Here is a 20,167-nt window from a genome sequence, read left to right on the forward strand (position 1 = left end):
TGGATTCATCATTTTTACAGATTATTATGTTTTTACTTACTCAACTATTTTGATAATATTTTGTACACTTAGTCAACAATTTATTTCTAATGCATCCCTCTTAAGCACTAACATAAAAAGCAATTACTCAATTTGCCTTTGATGAAAATACTTGGGCAGTTCTGATTTTGTGATTTTTCTTTCTTATTTCTTTAATTTTTCCTCACGCAGCTTCCAAGAATAAAATCTGCCCTTGTAACAGTGTACTGACTCCCTTGCCCTTTAAGTCAGCACTGAGCTCAAGCTAAGGTACTATTGCTACTGTAATCTGATAAAGGAAGAGACAAGTTGTGTGCAAATAAAGATGAGTGCCAGGAATGAGAAAAAAGCGACTGATGTTTATGCCCTTTTATAGTCCTGATTCTATGACAGTCTTAGCCAAAAGCAGAGTGGAAGAAGGGAGAACACTTTAAAACAAAACAAAGTAAAAGCCAAGAAGAGGGTAAAAACATTTAAAGGATAACCGTTTTATTTGCCCATAATTGGAAATAATATGGGGCACTATAATGGTAATTGTGCTCAGTTAATACTGACCTTTTTAACAATAAAAATTTTCATGATAGTGAAGAGAAAGCATTTAAAAGTTGAAAATCAATTAGCAAAAGACTTCACGATATATATGTGAATTCCTCATTGTTGGTATGCCCATGTATGGTTTTCATATTTATTAAACTAAAAACACCACAATTCAAGCATCTGACTTTTTGAAGTTGCTTTAAAGTTATATCTACATTCTCATTGCATTATGTGGATAAGCATTGGCTTTAATAATGTATTTTAATGTTTCTCCTCTTCATTGACACAACCACATTTTTCTACTAAAATACATAACTAAACTAAAATGAACAACATACAAAAATAAAGGCAAAGCTCTTCTTAAGGTTCTTTTATTCAAAAGTAACTAGACCTAAATATTATTCACTAGTCTTAGATATATTCCAGATTTCAAAATTGAAGTGAGAAAATCAATTAATCAATTTGCTAACATTTTAAATTTATGGATAATTATTTCCTTAAAACTGTATGTAATCAAAATACTGAGTTAAAAACTCTGAAAGAGTCATTTAAGAACAACAGCAACAACAACAAAAACCAACAGCAACAACATTTTATCAGCACGACAAGGGAATGACAGCTCCATTTCAATTAAAGGGTAATTGTTGATTCTCCCCCACTTCCCATTAGTGAGGAAAGGGGTGCATAATGACAGCGAAAGTGAGGGTTTGAGGGGAGAAGGCAAAAGATAACAAAAGGAAAGCAGGAATGAATTGATTTCTAAACCAAATCCAGACTGCTAAGAACACTGGTTTTCTCAGGGCTTAGTATTACTACATACACTATGCAGCAAAGTCACCTTCAGAGATTGTAGGACTTGAGAAATTTGCTCTGTGTGTTCCGTTCCCGACTGAAATTCCCAAGTATTTTGAATGAGTGATATGAGATTAAAATAAAGATTGAGCTCAGAGTTGAACAGAAATTCTCTCTCAAAAGGGCAGCCTAAATGGAAGATGTGATTTATAAAAGAGGGAATACTGGTCTTTGTGTTTTTAACAGGAATGAGGTAGAGATTGTATGGCTATGAGATGAAGCCTCTCTTTTTTTTTTTTTTAACTTTTAAGTTCAGGGCTACAAGTGCAGGTTTGTTACATAGGTAAACTTATGTCATGGGGATTTGTGGTACAGATTATTTTGTCACCCAGGTATTAAGCCTACTACCCATTAGTTGCTTTTCCTGATTCTCTCCCTCCTCCCACCCTTTACACTCCAAAAGGTTCCAGTGTGTATTGTTCCCCTGTATTCGAGGACACTTTTAAGCATGAGCCAGCAGAGTCATTTCCTTTCTTCATTCTCATTTGTCTGCTGCCTATCAGAATTGCGCTTGAGAAAATTTATATACACTTAAAACACTGGAGCCAAATACGTATTTTTTTGTTTCATCTTTTCTGGGCGGCCATATTCAAGGAAGTAATCTTGAATGGGGAAAGAGAAAGCCTATGCCCTGGGTGTAAAAGTATTTCAGAATCTCTAGAGGAGCCTTCTGGTTTATGAAGGCACACTGAATGCTATAATATGCTTTAATATACAAGGGAAACAAACTTTTTATACCATAAATTTCATGAAAAAATAAACCAAATCATTTCAGCTATTAATCTTGGAACTATATTTAGTATAGGAGTGATTCACAAATAGCAGAGTTACTCTCCCATTCAAAACGGCTATCAGAATCTCTGGAAGACACATGCATTTTTAGTATTAAGTAGAGGGAGCTTGAAATTTTACAAGTATTTTAGGGACAATTCTATATGTGGCATAAATAGAAAAATTCCTCCAAATTTGGTAAAATGATAAACTACCCTATGGAGTTGCCATTTTAACTTTCACATCTGTATCAAAATGAAACTTTGGAACTCAAAACACATCCAATATTTTATAGCATGACACCTCTAGATGTTTTAAGTAGGGAAAAGGTGAAGACTGCTAAGTATTTATTTAGTTGTTTGTTTGTTTTTGAAGATCAGCACGCTGCATTAAGCACATTCTACAAAGGAATATATTTTCATGAAATCCTGCTGTGAAACCTGGTTGCATTTAATAAAAAGGTTTATTTCCCATTGCAGCTCATGGCCTTCCCAACAAAATATTCCAGTGTGAACCAACTGCCTTGATAACAGAACACAAACCTCCTAGGACTATAGTAGGACTTTGTAAGAAAGCAAACCATTGCCTCTCTCTGAATCCAGTCAAAACCTGAATGTACTGTATAAAAATAAACCAAGGTCATCATTATTCCTTGTCATTGTGATTTGGCATGCCTTCAAATTACATACCCTGTATATTTCAAATAACTGCGCCGCCTCCATTAACTGAGTTTGACATCACTTTAATCAATGTATCTTTTCAGAATGAAAGGGAGAAATGTCAAATTCCTACCATTATAAATTCTTTTAACTCTCTAATCTGCATTAAATAAAAGGTTGTCTTTGAGAAATAATAAATGCTCTAAAGAAATATAACTGGCATCAATTTTATTTTAAAATATAACTGGGAAAAGATTCAATCTCAACACAGCTTTTCATACAGAGGTGATTTCCCAAGAAACTATTAAAGCCTTATTTACATGGTCCCTCCCAAGGCTGTGTCTAATTATGTATTATTTTTCTCAAAATAGCACCCAAAATTGTATAACCTCAGGCCCCCAAAATTCTTCCTTCGTGGTTTGTTCTGTTTTGTCAAACAGGGAACATGCATTAGTCTCATTTGTCAATTGCTTAAAAAATGATGTGTTTAAAACAGAAAATTTTAAAAAATGAACAGAAAATTATCTTTAAAGAAGGGTTAATTTCTAATTAGACCCTCTTAGGAAACATAATACCCTGTGAATTGAATGCATATAAATGTGTGTATATGTAAACATATATACTCATACCAAAATACTGTGTTCCTTGTGTGATGAAATAAAGAATAAATTGATGACAAAGTATGATAAATCATTTTCAATAAGTTAGGAAAATATTACAATAGAAGGTGGAAGGAGAAGAAAAGTTTGGGAAGTTACTTTGTTTTACTCCTGAGATAAAATTGTGATGAAAGATAATAAAATAGAATTTTGAAAAACACCTGATGTTTCCAAGACAATGATTTTAATCTCTTTTATTAAACTACACAAGTGGTTAAAATCTTGACAATTTGTTTCCTATGTAGCAAATGATGTGGAGCACAGGGATTTCACATGAATACTATAGGACTAAAGAGGAAGCTGTATTAATATCTCTGCCCAAATTATGAATTTGCAATTCAGTGCTGCCTAGCTGGAATAGTGTCAACCAACATCTTTTTTCCCTTAAATAATGTAATTATGTATGAAACACTTTGTAGTCTTTTTTAAAGTTTCGAGTAACATACATATGACATACTCTAATGTATTTTTCATAATCTAATGCCATGTAAGATACACCAAAAGCTTTGTATTAAATATTATATCATCAATTTAGATTAGCAATCTCTTTTTCATAGTTAAGATGCCTTTAAAAGATTCTGCAAATGAAATTCTAAAAGATGATTTTAGTAGACTTCAAGATGACTTACATCATTTAAATATATTCAAATGAAATGTCTGTTTGCAGTACACTACCTGAATAATTCTTTACAATGCATTACTTGAGTAATTCTAAAAGTAAACAATACAATGTGTTTGACAATACAGTGATCTCTTTTAAAGGGTAACTAATTTGGTTAAAAACAACAAAATGTACTTTTATAAGTTTTTCAAACTAAGGCAAGTTTTAAAACTGGATTCAAATGTCAAATATCCAAATGGCAGTATGTTATCAAACATCAGAATTTAATGTATAAAATAACCCTGAGAATATCTCCATTTTTTTCTTAACAAACTCATTGTCATGTGGCATAGGCATTAGTTGATGATTTTTTAAATGCTGTGTGAAAAAATCCTACAGGACATGTCCCAAAACGATTAGCTTTTTTCACATTCTAAGAATGGAGAGTTATTTGAGTATCTATGACAAAACAGAGTGTAGGTTTACCTTGCTTCATTCCAGCAGAATTGCTTCTATTCTTTCAAAATTGTACTATATACTGGTGTATGAGTTTAATTATGTAGAATACACACACACACACACACACACACACGCACATATATATATAATCACTAGTGATTTTGATAGTATTTATAAGTTATGAATAGCAAAGAAATAAAAACAACAAATGAAAACGTGTGTGGTGTATGTATGTTGCAAACTACAGATATATACCATGCATATTTTTGTAATGATAGTAAGTATAATAGTTTTTCAATCTGAAAGCAATAATGATGCTCGCCAAAAGAGATTTATGAAGTAAGGAAACAATATAAGTAACTGTTATATTATAAAATCTGGTAGCTTTTAATGTGAATCAATACATGGACAATGTTAACTTATTTCCACAAATTTTTCACAGTGACAAAACTTCAGACTTTTTTTAGAAGTTGGGGAGCATTACCTATTTGGAGAGATTTATTTTTTCATTCTTAATTATAGGCATTGCCCTCATATCTATTTTAGAATAATTATATTCCACAAGTCAAAGATGGGTGAGGAAGAGATAATCTCCCATTTCTTTGGGACACACAGTCCTTATCGTACATTATTTTTACTGCTGTGCCTCAGTCCCTTTTTAAATCCTTCATTAGTCATCATGGCTTAAATAGTTGCATTTCTATATGAAAGCCAGACTAAAAATTTGTACTGAAAAGTTAGCTCATCGTAGACATCAAACAACATGGTAACTTTACTATGAAATATAATTAGGATTTCCTCAAGTTTGCATGTTGTTTTCCCAAGAAGAGATCATCTGATCATTTGACAGCATAGATCATACCATTATTTGTGTGATTTTTTAAAAATAGTTGTTTGAAAAAGTTATCACAATACACTACAGAAAAGAGCATTTGAAATAGTAAATATGAATAAGAAATATTAAAATGAAATCTTATCAATAATTTTCCCATCTTCCAATTATCCACCCCAACTCATTTTATTCTTTATTTCCCCCATGATATGTCAGACAAACTTTTTCTTTTAGGCTTTCATGTAGTTCCTATACAGTAATTAGTTCAATTGAGAATATATGTCAGGTCAGTAACCTTTATGTAAGTGTAACTAAATACAGAAGTACCAAGTAATCAAAATAATAACTCAGATATACAAACTATCTCACAGCAATCAAAATAGTCTGTTATATTCAAATGACATTCTGCATATTCTATTACTGCAGTTGTTTCTTAATCCGGAAATTATGTGTTTAATTCTATCACAAAGAAAAACTTTTAAACTCCATTTCTGTTGAAAAGTTTTCCCAATGAAAAATATAATACCTGAAAAAAAAATATACACTATATATAACATTTATGCTTCTTTGCAAACTACTGTAATAATTTAAAATCAATATACCTAATTAGTGAGCTTGTCACAAACTAAACATTATGCCACAGTAAAAGATACTTTTAGTTACTTTGTACTTACAACAGTCCTCTACTTCTTCCCACCAAAGCATTTTGGAAAAGTGTATATCAAGGCAGCGATTAAAAAAAAAAAAAAAAACCTGGTAAAAGTTCTTCAAACGTTATTGCTTCAGTAGGCTTAAAAACAATGAGAAACCAATCCACTTCAGCAGCCTTAAAAAATAACACTTCAGTTTTTCCTATTTGTTTTTTTCTGAAGGGAATTGCCTCCAAGATCTGAGTCCTGCAGGGGGAAAGTGAGTGATCCCAACACTGAGTGAAGTCAACATAGTAACTGATGCCAGGATTCTGTAGAGGCCCCTGGATATTTCAAATTCCAGGACCTGCGCACAAGCAAGTGACCCGCCTTCTCTCTCAAGTTGGTTTCCCATAATAGGACTGTCCATGGTCACTACATATAAGGTTGTGCTTCCAGCATGGCAAGCTCTGTGAATTCAAATAATACTCAACTGTGTTCTGATTAATATCCAAACCAGAATAGCACAGTGGGCATAGTATTTGCTTTTAAAGCCTTCTAAACACAAAAGCTATTCAGTACCAAACCATAACAATATTTTCTGTAACTTTTATGTGAATTTATAAAACAACAGAGCAGAAAATCCTGATTCAAAATTGACTTTTAAATGCATTTTTTCCCTTCTTAACAACACCAGAAATTTCACTCTACCAAAAGAAAGAAATGCCCAGAATAATCTATGCATTTGTTATGTATCCACTGTCTACCAAAGTTACTTTTTACCCTTGGGATCCAATCAAAAGCCATGTATTGATGATGCCAACAGTTTGAATAAGAAAAGCAGCAGCAGAATTCAGCAGCTGAATTCTGAAGGCAGAATGTGTGTGTAGATCTCATGGGACAAGTTTTCCTGCTGAAATAAAGAACACTCTTATAATGGAGCAAAGAAATTTTTCTCAAATCCTAAATTTCAGTTGTGAATTATGATAAAACTTCTTTACTAACAAATTATTCTATTTTCCATTTCTCTGGTGCCAATTCTTAAAACACCATTTTCTTAGACAATGAGCTAATGATGATTTAATGGTTCTAATTAAAGGCTTTTTTTCCCCTGTATTAAATGAATACAGTTATATTATGTCATTCAGCATGTAAATCATTCTTTGCCAATAGAAGGCCTCTTCATCTTCTTCCTTATTACTTTTATGCAACAGGCAAGCCCAAAATTGATAGGAAACATTGGTAACATTTTTTTAGAAAGATATTCCTTTTACAGGTATAATAATCCCTACTAAAATTTTTGTTTGAGTGTTTTTATTGTACCATCTGTTAAAGTGACAGACTCATTTTTCTATGTCAAACATTCAACTGCTTGCTGCAGAAATGAGTAACAGATAAAAATTTGAAAAAAGCCATATTGAGTCAGACCGTGATGTTTACCTTAATAGTTAATTATACATTTTGTGTTTTAGAATATTATTGTCATAACTGCTATTTTCCCCAGCAAAAATGTATATGAACTAAAACGTAAGGCCTAATTTTAAGGTAATTTTATTTAATTCACTTCATTCAAAAAGATTTATAACATTCTTTTCTGTAGGCTACCACCTTACCTCTCAGTAAATATGCAGATAAGCAAAATTTTCATAGAACAACATGAAAAAAGTGAAGAAATAGTTTTGGGGCTGATTTGGCTCTAAGTCTACATGTTAGCATCAATGTCCTTCTATATAATGAGGTACAATATTGTCCAGTGTATAAGTCCCCTTTTATCTAGTACTGTGAGTTTTCGACAGACGTAAACCCTTGTTTAGGCCAAGGCATGAATACAATTTATTAGTCCCAAACCAACATCAATATCACGTGGGAACTTCAGAGAAGTGCAAGTTGACATGAGACCTCAAAAGTCAAAAATTCTGGGGTTGGGACCCAGCACTGTGTTTTACCGTGCTGGGTAAATGCATGGTCACCTTTGAGAAACCCTAAAGTGTTTGTTTCTAAAAAACAACTGTGGGCTGGGCGCGGTGGTTCACGCCTATAATCCCAGAACTTTTGGGAGGCCGAAGCAGATGGATCACAAGGTCAAGAGATCGAGACCATCCTGGTCAACATGGTGAAACCCCGTCTCTACCAAAAATACAAAAAATTAGCTGGGCATGGTGGTGTGCGCCTGTAATCCCAGCTACTGAGGAGGCTGAGGCAGGAGAATTGCCTGAACCCAGGAGGCGGAGGTTGCGGTGAGCCGAGATCGCGCCGTTGCACTCCAGCCTGGGTAAAAAGAGTGAAACTCCGTCAAAAAATAAAAAATAAATAAATACAAAATAAAATAAAAAAAAAAAACAACTGTGATTCTAAATGTAACAAAAAAAATGTGTCCTGAGGAATATCTAAAGCACCAAATCCTGATAGGTCTGAATGTCCTCAGATACATTTTAATTGCCATTCAGTCTTAGCTGATAATCTGAATTTATTTGGCATCTGTAATAATTTCTGCATTGTGTGGAATGCATATACTTCCCTCAAGATTTTATAATGCAGCTGGAGATATATGCTTAAAATAACTTGAAAAGTGAAAGGCATGTAAAATAAAATTTAGAGCAAACATAATGAATTTCAGTTCAGACTGTGTCACCACAGTACATTCTTGTGTCCCTTAATCACGTATCTTTCTCCTCTAGTCCTCAAAATAATACATCTGGTAGGTCTTATTAGCCTCACTCTAAAAAACTTGCTCAAATTTCCATTTTTAATGACTGTCACAGAATTTTAAAAAAAGTATTTTAACTTGTTACTTTCAAATACTTATAGATTGGCAAGAATTTGCAGAGATAGTATACAGAGATGCCGTATACCCTTCACCCAGTTTCTCCCAAAGATTAACTACAATAACTACAGTATCCTACCATAACTACAATTCAATATCAAAACCAGGAAACTGACATTGATATGTATATATATTTCTATGGCATCATAAATGTAAATTTGTGTGACCACAATCTCAACAAATAAACACCTCTTTCATCACCTCAGAGATTGCCTCCTGCTAGTCCTTTATAGTCTCACGAGTCACAGTCCCCAATTGTCCCTAAAGCCTGGCAACAATCGATTTGTTCTCCATCACTATAATTTTGTCATTTTAAGAATATTGGATAAATGCGATGATGTCTTATGTACTCTTTTGAGGTAGGTTTTTTTTTTTTTTTCAGCATTATGTGCTTGAGATCCATTTAAGTTGTCATCATTAGCTTATATCCTTTTATTGCTGAGAGATCGTTCATGGCATGAATGTTCTATAGTTACTTCAACTATTCATATACTGTGGGATATTTTTGTTGTTTCAAAATAAAGCCGAAAAGCAATCATGTAGTTTTTTATTTTTCGTTTCTCTAGATTAATGTCAAGGAGTGTAATTAATGACTGGGCCTTATGGCAAATGTATATTTAGTTTTTTTGAGAAACTGCCAAAATATTTTGCAAAAAATTTTACCATTTTACATATCCACCAGCAATGTATGAGTGATCCATTTTCTCCAAATCTTCATCAGCGTTTGGTGTTCTGAATTTTATTTTATATATATAAACAAATATAAATAGATTAGTTTTAAGCATATATATATATATATATATATATATATGTATATATACAGTAGTTTTAAGCATATAGGTATCTATATCACAGTGAATTTAGGGAAAGTTTGAATTTTCCTAATGGTTAATGACATTGAACATCTTATCATGTGTTTATTTGCATCTGAATATACTCATTTAAAAATTGTATCTTATTGTGGTAAGAACAATTGACATGAGACCTACACCCTTAACAATTTTCTAAGTGTACAACATGGTATTGGTATTATTGACTGTAAGTAAAATATTGTGTAACAGATCCCTAGAAGCCCATCTCTACTAAAAATAAATTTAAAAAAAATTAGCCAGGCATGGTGGCACACACCTGTAATCCCAGCCACCTGAGAGGCTGAGGCAGGAGTATCGCTTGAAGCTGCGAGGTAAAGTTTGCAGTGAGCAGAGACGGTGCCACTGCACTCCATCCTGCACAAAGAGCAAGACCCTGTCTCAAAAAAAAAAAGTGTGTGCTCATATACTTTGCCCATTTTTAATGGATGTGTTTATTTTTTGTTTATTGATTTAAGTTTCTCATAGGTTCTGGAGAGTAGGCCTTTGTCAGATGCGTATTCTGTGAATATTTTCTCCCATTCTTCGTTTACTTTGTTGATAGTTACTTTTGCCACTTGTCAATTTTTGTTTTTGTTGCAATAGCTTTTGGGGACTTAGTCATAAATTCTTTGCCAAGACCAATGTAAAAAAGAGTATTTCCTACATTTTCTTCTAGGATTTTTTTATAGTATGAGGTCTTACATTTAAATCTTTAATCCATCGTCAGTTGATTTTTGTATGTAATGAAAAGTAGAGGTCCAGTTTCAATCTTCTGCACATGGCCAGCCAGTTTTCCTAGCACCGTTTATTGAATAGGGAATGCATTCCCCATTGCTTATTTTTTTTGATGTTGTCAAAGATCAGATGGTTATAGGTGTGTGGCTTTATTTCCGAGTTCTCTATTCTGTGCCATCGGCCTATGTGTCTGTTTTTGTACCAGTACCATGCTGTTTGGTTACTGTAGGTTTATAATATAGTTTGAAGTTGGGTAGTGTGATGCCTCTTGCTTTGTTCTTTTAGCTTAAGATTGCTTTGGCTGTACAGGCTCTTTTGGTTCCATATAAATTTGGATTAGTTTTTTTTCTAATAAAAATGAAAAATGACTTTGATAGTTGATGAAATTAGCATTGAATCCATAAATCACTTTGGGCAGTATGGCCATCTTAGCAATATTATTCTTCCAATTCATGAGCATGGAAGGTTTTTGCATTTATTTCTGCTGTCTCTGATTTCTTTCGGCAGTGTTTTGTAGTTCCCCTTGTTTAGTTCTTTCACCTCCTTGGTTAGCTGCACAGTCATAAAACTGAATGAAATCATGTCCTTTGCAGCAAGATGAATGCAGCTGGAGGCCATTATCCTGAGCAAATTAACACAAGAACAGAAAACCAAATACTGCATGTTCTCACTTATAAATGGGAGCCAAACATTGAGTACACAGTGGACATAAAGATGGGAACAACAGATACTGGGGACTACTAGAGAGGGAACGGAGGGAAGGTGGTGTCAGTTGAAAAACTACCTATTGGGTATAAGGCTCACTATGTGGGTGAATGGATCATCAGTACCCCAAACCTCCACATCACACAATATGCCCTTGTAACAAACCCGTGAACCAATACCCCCGATTCAAAATAAAAGCTGAAATTATTTTTACTTCATTTTATTTATTTATTATTTATTTATTATACTTTCAGTTCTACGGTACATGTGCAGATCACGCAGGTTTGTTACATAGGTATACACGTGCCATGGTGGTGGTTTGCTGCATCCATAAGCCTGTCACCTACATTAGGTATTTCTAGGGAAGGAATATCAGGGAGTGGGAGGATTGGGGAGGGATAACATTAGGAAATTATTTGTTTTAAATTTGAAGAAAATTATAACTGTTGAATTAATCAGATATTTTTCAAAAATGTAAAGCACAATTTTTATTACACTGAATTCATATACTTTTTAAAAATTACTTTTTTTTGCCCAGACTTAGACGATACATGTTATAAAATGAAGATTGGCCCATGATTATATTAGCAATTAACTTTTATAAGTTGATCTTGTATCCTAAGAGCTTAACAAACTCATTATTTCTAAGAGTAACTTTGTAGAATACCTGGAATTTTACAAAGGCCATCATAACATCTGCAAATAGAGACAGTATAACTTTTCCTTCCTGATTTGTATGCTTTTATCTACTTTTCTTGCATTTTTGCACTAGCCAGAACTTCCAGTTCTATGAATAATAGTAGGGCTGAAAGCAACCATCTTTGCCTTAATCCTAATATTAGGAAGAAAGCTGTAAATTCTTTCATCATTATTACAATGTTAGCTATAAGATTTCCGTAGTTGTTCTTTTCCAAGTTCAGGAAGTTCTCCTCCATTGTTAGTTTTCTGAGACTTTTTTTTTTTTTAATAATAAATGGGGTATTGAATTTTGTCAAACTTCTTCCCCTGCATCAATTGATATGATCAAGCGATCATTCTTCTTTAGCTTCTTAATATAATGTGCAGAATTATGTTAAGGACTTTTTGTCTCTATATCCATGAGTTTTATCGGTCTAGAGTTTGTTAACTTTTCTACTGTGCTTAACAGGTTTTAGTATCAAACTACTTCTTCCTCATAAAGTACATTTGGAAGTGTTGCTTCCTCTTTTGTTTTCTGAAGTTGACAGTTCTTTTCTTTCATCATTTGAAAAATGTCATACTTCTTCCTGGCTTTCATAGTTTCACGTAAGAAATCCTATGTCATTTGAACTTTTTTGCCTATAGATAAAATGTCTTTTCTCTTTCACTGTTTTTAAGAATTTTTAAAAGTAGTTTTCACATTTGACTATGATGCATCTAAGCATTGGTTTATTTGGGTTTATCCAGTTTGTTTACTCAGCTCCTTGAATCTGTAGGGTTTTGTCTTTTACCAAATTTGGTATTTTTCAATCATTATGTGCTTGAGTACTTGCTCAGCAACACCCTCCCTTTTTGAAACTCTGATGGCATAAACTGTAGATCTTTTATTATAATTCCACAGGACACTGAGAATATTTTCATTTTAAAAATCATTTTCTTTCTTGTTAAGACTGTGCAATTTCTATTGTCATATCTTTCTGCACACAGATTTACTCTCTGTCTCTTCACCTCCATTCTACTGCTGAGACCATTTACTGAAATTGTTTTTTGATTACTGTATTTTCAGTTCCAAAATGTCATGCTGTTCTATGTCTTCAATTTCTTTCTGACTTTTCCCATTTTTTATTTGTTGCAAAATGTTTTAAATAGCTTATTCAACAATTTCCAGGATGGCTACTTTAATATCCTTGCTAGATAATTCTGTCATCTTTGTCATGTCAGTATAACTGACTCCTATCTTTTATCATTCCAGTTGAGATTTTCTTTTTGGCATTTGGTATATTACATTATTAGACCCTGGATCTTATTTATATCTATTTTAGTTAGTCCCCCTCTGACTGTTCTGGTGGAGGATAGAGGTAGAAGGGTACTGCCTTATTATTGCCAGGTGGGAGTGAAAGTCCAGGTTCCCCACTCCACCTATGTTGATACTTTAGAGACTGTGTGTGTGTGTGTGTGTGTGTGTGTGTGTGTGTGTGTGTGTGTGTATAAACAAATTTTATTTGACACCATCTTAATTCCTATTAAAATTTTCTGGCACCTTGTGAGTTCATTTTTCAACTTCCATTTTTTTCCCCCCCCCGCTGGACAAAAAGAAAGAGCTACAGCTCATAAAAATGAGAAAAGATCTTAACTCACATTTCCACAGACAGTGAAGCCAATGACACTTGCATAATGATTGATTTCAGGACTTGGTAATACATAACAGTACTATCTATAGAGTCAAGAAAGAAAACATTTACTTGCCAAATATAAGCAAGACTCAAAACTAATTTGTCTGTGTTGTGAAAATAATGACTTCTTAGTTTGCAGTTTGATTCCCAACCATTTTATGAGGTAAAAGTGTAGGGACTAATGAAGGTTTTAAAACATTTCTGAATGAAAGAAAGGTATTATGAGTACAAAGAAAGGAAATGCATTGATGCTAGTGAGCTGAGAATCAGTAACATGATTTAATACCTGTACCTCTTATTCTGTATTAGCGATAATCCTGGTAGGAAATATAGATGGCATATTCAAAAGTGTTTAAAAGATAATAATTCAGTGAAAGAACTATGGACAAACATATAGGCAGGCTGATGAGAACAAATAAGGAATGGTGAGTCATCTAGGAAGCAGCAAGAGAGGTAATTTGTTTCTACTTCTAGGCCTAATATGTCGAGGTGAAGGAATAATGTTGGAATAGTAATAGAAAAGCAGTCACAACCAGGACCTTAGTGAGGTATACGGGAAGTAGAACACAAATATCCAAACCTTTTTTTCCCTGCCCTCTGATCTCCAGCTAGTGTTACAAGAAAGTTGGTGAAATTTAGTGCACAAGAGGCATTGGTGATACAATGGAAGAGGCAAGCTTTCCAGGCCAGGGCAAAAAGCAGGGCAGAGAATTGCAAAATGGGTGTGTTAGTGAGGAGTGGAGCCACTGCCACTAATACCACTGAAGAATTTTTAGCAAGCAGGCTCAGCCCTACCATTTCAGTCTTGGAAGGACACTCAGTACTAGTGTGATACCCAAGTAGAAAATACAATTAAGGATGAATAGACCCTATGCAACGTAGCCCTTGCCTTCATTTCCAACCCTACATTATATCCCTGAACTTCCTTATGTTATATGCTTTCCTGCTATAATATCTCAGATTATTTCAAAAATTCATCATATGTCTTCTCAGTACACGGCTTTACTCCCTTTCTGCATGTGTGATTAACAAATTGGGTATATGTTTAAGGTGCTGTTTACGTAATAGAAGGCAAGTTCCATCGAAACAGTTGTGCCTTCCTTTTTAGTTGCTTTATCACTATTGTTTATCATTTTGTTGTGTGATAAAATTGTCTCCACTTGCAATTTCTTTGTATTTTATTGTTTGTGTATTGTATGCTTCCTCATTCTTCTGGGCTTTGTTTAAATGTACTTTATGATAATGTTTTTGAGCTCCCCCTCAGTCTCACTCATAGTTGGGTCTAACAATATGAATGCACCTTCACTACTCGGCTGTAAACTTATTGATATTAAGAATTAATTGTTATTTATATTATGTAGATAACTTTAGCTCTCAAAAGCACTTTGGGTATCATAGGAGTTTAATGATATCAGTTGCAAAAAAGGAAACAGGCAAGAGAGGGAAATAAAAAAAATTATGAACCAGATCATTATAAAATTTAAAATAAAGGTTGAATGTTTGAGAGTAAGAAACCAAATGTCTTCACAAGTATATGTTAAAAAGGATTCTGAATCCTGGAACTATGGTATGACTTTAGTAAGAGATTGTCATTTGAAACAATGTACCTGGGCTGTGGAATAAATGTATATTTATTTATGAAACGTTTATTAGGGCCAGATTTTCTACATTAAAAAAATGAGCTAACAACTTCAAATTTTTGCTTTCAAGTAGATTATACCTTCGGTATATTATAAGAAAAGTTGACATTTTAATCAACTTTCTAATTGATGAACTTGATAAGCTTGAAGACGCTTGTCTCAGAGAAGTATCTAACCGCAAGACTAGGTTTTAAAGATAACACCATGTACACTGCCTACTATAAAACAAGGTCATTTACTCTAAATTAAGTATTGTATTTTAAAAAGCTGCTCCCAAATACATACACTAGAAAAGAGGAAAATTTCAAATCAATAACCAGCATTCTCATCTCAAGAAGAAAATAAAAAAGAGTAAAAATCAATGAAAACGAAAACAGAAAACCAGTAAAGAAGATTCATTAACAAAGAGCTAGTTTTCAAAACAATCAATAAAATTGACAATGTGCTAGAAGTGACAAAGAAAAAATTGGGGAGACACAAGTTACCAGCATCAGAAATGAAGTGGGGACTATTACTACAGGCCTGGAAAATAAAAATTTTAAAAAAAGGCAATAAGAGATTACTATGGGCAATTATTCACACAAATATTTAATAATTTAGATGAAATGGATTCATTCTTCAAAAGGCACAAACTATTGTAAACCAATAAATATAAAATGAGTAATTTGAATAGCCTAAAGTTTGTAATTTAATAGTAATTTGGATACCAGATAATTAGTACAACTATTAATGAAATATAACTCATAATTTAAAAACTTCTACAAAAACTTCTATAACTGCACTGGAAATATAAGCCAAACTTGTGAAGAATTAACACCAATTCTACACATTCTTTTCTAGAATATAGAAGGGAAGACAACAATTCTGAGTATATGTGTTGAATAACCAGAAAAACAGTAGAAAAGAAGAAAACTATAAGCCCATATTCCTTACAAATATTAACGGAGAATTTATTAACAAAATTTTAGCACATATAATTCAGCAATGTACTCATGGATCACGTGGGGTTTATTTCCAGGATGTAAATCTGGTTTGATATTTGAAAATCAGTCACGGCAATCTGCCGTATTAACAGGTCATAGAGGAAAAATCACACAATTTTATCAATGAATGTACTAAAAGCATTTGACAAATTAGCGTATCTAATCCTGAAACAAAATCTCTGAAAAATAGGACTAAAGGAGAATTTCCTCAACTTAGTAAACAACATCTACATAAACCTGCAACTAACCTTATACTTAATAGTGAAGTATTAAATCCTTTCCCCTTAATATTGTGAAAAAGGCATGAACATACATGCTCATCACTCTTATTCAATATACTGCTGGAAGTTCTAGCCAGTGCAATGAGTCAGGACAAATAAATGAATACATACAGATGGGAAAGGAAGACATAAAATTGTCCCCTATATGCAGATGGCATGAAAATAAAATTTCCACGCTATCTATCATCGCCTAGAAATTATTGATAAGTGATTTCATTGAGCTAGGATGCAGTATAAATATACAAAAATTGATTGTAACAATTTACATTAGCATGTGCCACAAATGAAATATTTAGATCTAAAGCTAGCAAAACACATGCCATATTTAGATAAGGAAAACTGCAACACTCCGATGTAAGAAATAACAGAAGATATTCATTGATAGGAAGGCTCAATATTGTTAATATGTCAGTTATTCTCAAATTGATCTACAGACTCAATGTAATTCTAATCAAAATCTCAGTAGTTACTTTGCACATATGAACAGATTCTAAAAAGTATATGGAAAGGCAAGAAACCCTGAATAGCCAAAACAATATTGAAGGGCTGTGCATGGTGACTCATACCTGTAATCCCAGCACTTTGGGAGGCTGAGGCTGGCGGATCACTTGAGGTCAGGAGTATGAGACAAACCTGGCCAACATGGTGAAAACCTGTCTCTACTAAAACACAAAAATTTGCTGGGAGTGGTGGTGCAAACCTTTAATCCTGGCTACTCTGGAGGCTGAAGTGAGAGAATCACTTGAAATCAGGAGGCGGAGTTTGCAGTGAGCTGAGACTCTTCCACTGCACTCCGGCCTGGGTGACAGAAAAAGACTCCATCTCAAACAAAAAAATGAACAAAAATATTGAAGTACAAGCACAAACTCACAGGATCGAGACTGCTCTACTTCAAGACTTCAGTAATCAAGACAATGTCATATTGGCAACAGAATAGATCAATGGAACAGACAACTCACCAAAGAAGATATAGAGATGGAAAACAGGCATATGAAAGATGCTCCAAATCATATGTCATCAGGAAATGGCAAATTAAAACAACAATGTGATGCCACTACATATTTTTTTTTTTTTTTGAGACGGGGTCTCACTTTGTCACCAGGCTGGAGTGCACTGGCACAATCTCAGCTCACTACAACTTCCACCTCCCGGGTTCAAAAGATTCTCCTCCCTCAGCCTCTCAAGTAGCTGGGACTACAGGTGCATACCACCACACCCAGCTAATTTTATTTATTTATTTTTTTTGGTATTTTTAGTAGAGATGGGGTTTCACCATGTTGGCCAGAATGGACTCGATCTCCAGACCTCGTTATCCGCCTGCCTCGGCCTTCCAAAGAGCTGGGATTACAGGTGTGAGCCACTTTTCCTGGCCACTACATACCTCTTAGAATGGCCTACACTCAGAAAACTGACACTACCCAATGCTGGTGAGAATGTGGAGTAATAGAAACTCCTGTTCATTTCTGGTGAGAATGTAAACTTGTGCAACCACTGAAAATCAGTGTAGGGATTTTTTGCAAAACTAAACATATTCTTAGTATATGATCATGTAATTAAACTCTTTGCTATTTACTCAAATGAGCTGAAAACTTATGTCCGCACAAAAACCTGCAGATGGATGTTTATAGCAGTTTTATTCATAATTGTCCAAACTTGGAAACAACCAAGATGTTCTTCAGTAGGTGAATAGATAAATAAACTGGTACTTTCAGACTATAGATGCTAAAAAGAAATGAGCTATCAAGACATGAAAATACACTAAGGAAACTTAAACTTAACTGCAGGAAGCCAATATGAAAATGCTACTATATACTCTAGGATTCCCACTATATGACATCCAGGAAAGGTAAAATTATGAAGATAGTAAAAATATCAGTGGTTGCCAGGGGTTAGTTGGGAAGGAGGCATGACTAGGCAGAGCACAAATATTTTAGGAGAGGGAAACTACCCTGTATGATACAATCACAGTAGATATATATGACTATAAATTTGCCCAAACACACAGAAAACACAACGAGAGTAAATTCTAATGGAACCTATGGATCTGAGTTATAATGATGTGTTGATGTAGGTTCATTTATTGTAACAAATGTACCACTCTGGTGAGAGATATTAATAATGGGAAAGGCCATGCTCATCTGGGCACAGTGGATAGATGGGAAATGTCGGTCTTTCAATTCTGCTGTGAACCTAAAACTTCTCCAAAAATAAAATCTATTAAAAATTAGTTGCATTCTGTGAATTAATAATGAATATATGGATATGGAAAATTAAACTATAATATCCTTTACTGTTTCACAAAAATTAAATGTAAATCTAACATAACATGTACTTTCATGGTGAAAGCAGTAAAAATGTTTTAGAAGTAAATCATGGAACATCTAAATTAATGAAGAAATATATTGTGTTCATGGATTGAGAGATTCAACACAGTAATGTCAATTTTACCCAAACTGTTACAGTTTACACAATTTTTATCAAATTCCCAGCAATATTTTTGGAATTTGAGTGTAGGAAAGATCACTCTAACATTTATATGAAAAGACAGTGGATCTAGAATAGCTAACATGATGTTGAAAATAAAGAATGAAGTAAGAGGAATAAGTCTACCAGTCCGAAGAATCATTATATAGCTATAGTAATCAAGACAGTGTGGTGTTGGTGTTGGGATAGACACACAGATTAATGGAACAGAATACAGACCTTAGAAATAGACCCACACAAATATACTCAACTGATTTACACACAGGTGCAAAAAAAAATTCTGTGGAGCAAAGATAGTCTTTTCAACACATGGGTGCTAGAACAAGTGGCCAAAAAAAAAAAAAAAAAAAAAAAAAAAGGAAAGAAAAAAAGAAGAAAAAGAATCTTGACATAACTTCATACTTTATACAAAATTAAATGTAAATAGATGTTGAACCTAAATGTAAAACACAAAACAATAAATATTTTATGAAAACATACAGGAGAGTCTTCAGATCTAAGGCTAGAGTTTTTAGATTTGACTTTAGAAGTGTGTGCTATAAAAGAAACAATTTTTTAAATTTGACATACAAAATGTTAAAATTTTGCTCTGAGAAAGTTGCTGCCAGGAGGATGAAGAGACAAGCTGCACATCAAGAAAAAATACCTGCAAACCATATATCTGTCCATGCACTAGTATCTAGACTAGATGAAGAATTCATGCAACCCCAAAGTAAAAACAAAACAGAAACACACACACACAAATCCATTAATAAAACAGGCAAAAGACATGGAGACATGTCATCAAAGACAACACATAGTTGGCAAATAACCTTATGAAAAGATGTTCAACATCACTGGCCATTAGGGTAATGCAAATTAAAACCTCAATATGATACAACCCTATGCACATTAGAATGGCTAAGTTAAACAATTCACAAAAATTCGAATTCAAACCTCAATATTATATAACTATGTGCATATTAGAATGGCTAAGTTAAAAACAGTGACAACATCAAACGCTGGCAAGAATGTAGAGAAATGAGATCACTTACACGTTGGTGGTGGGAACATGAAATGATAAGGGTACTCTGCAGAAGTTTGCTGCATTGTTAAAAACTAAACATGCAACTAACATATAGCCCAGACATTTCATTCCATGGCATTAATCCCAGATAAACGAAAATTTGTTCATTATGAAATTTAAAAAAAAAAAAACTGTACATGAATGTCCATAGCAGCTGTATTTGTAATAGGCAGAACTGGAAACAGCCCAGATGTCCTTCAGCAGGTAAATGGTTAAACAAACTGGCATAT

The 20,167-nt window shown here is 33.6% G+C and overlaps 1 protein-coding gene across 10 annotated transcripts in view; it reads right to left on the reverse strand.

Moving 5' to 3' along the window:
* The window catches only part of DMD (dystrophin), a 2,654,855-nt gene that overhangs the window by 2,155,034 nt on the left and 479,654 nt on the right, over positions 1 to 20,167 (reverse strand). The window contains exon 1 of one of the 10 annotated variants that reach the window (XM_074391456.1): positions 6,063 to 6,572. The exons of the other annotated variants lie outside the window; for them this stretch is intronic. Within the exon in view, the coding sequence (XP_074247557.1) occupies positions 6,063 to 6,093 (31 nt within the window). The 5' untranslated portion in view covers positions 6,094 to 6,572. Of the gene's footprint in view, positions 1 to 6,062; positions 6,573 to 20,167 lie in introns of those variants that run through there. 10 annotated transcript variants of the gene reach the window in all.

Source organism: Saimiri boliviensis, chromosome X (genome assembly GCF_048565385.1).
Source record: "Saimiri boliviensis isolate mSaiBol1 chromosome X, mSaiBol1.pri, whole genome shotgun sequence".
Taxonomy (NCBI): domain Eukaryota; kingdom Metazoa; phylum Chordata; class Mammalia; order Primates; family Cebidae; genus Saimiri; species Saimiri boliviensis.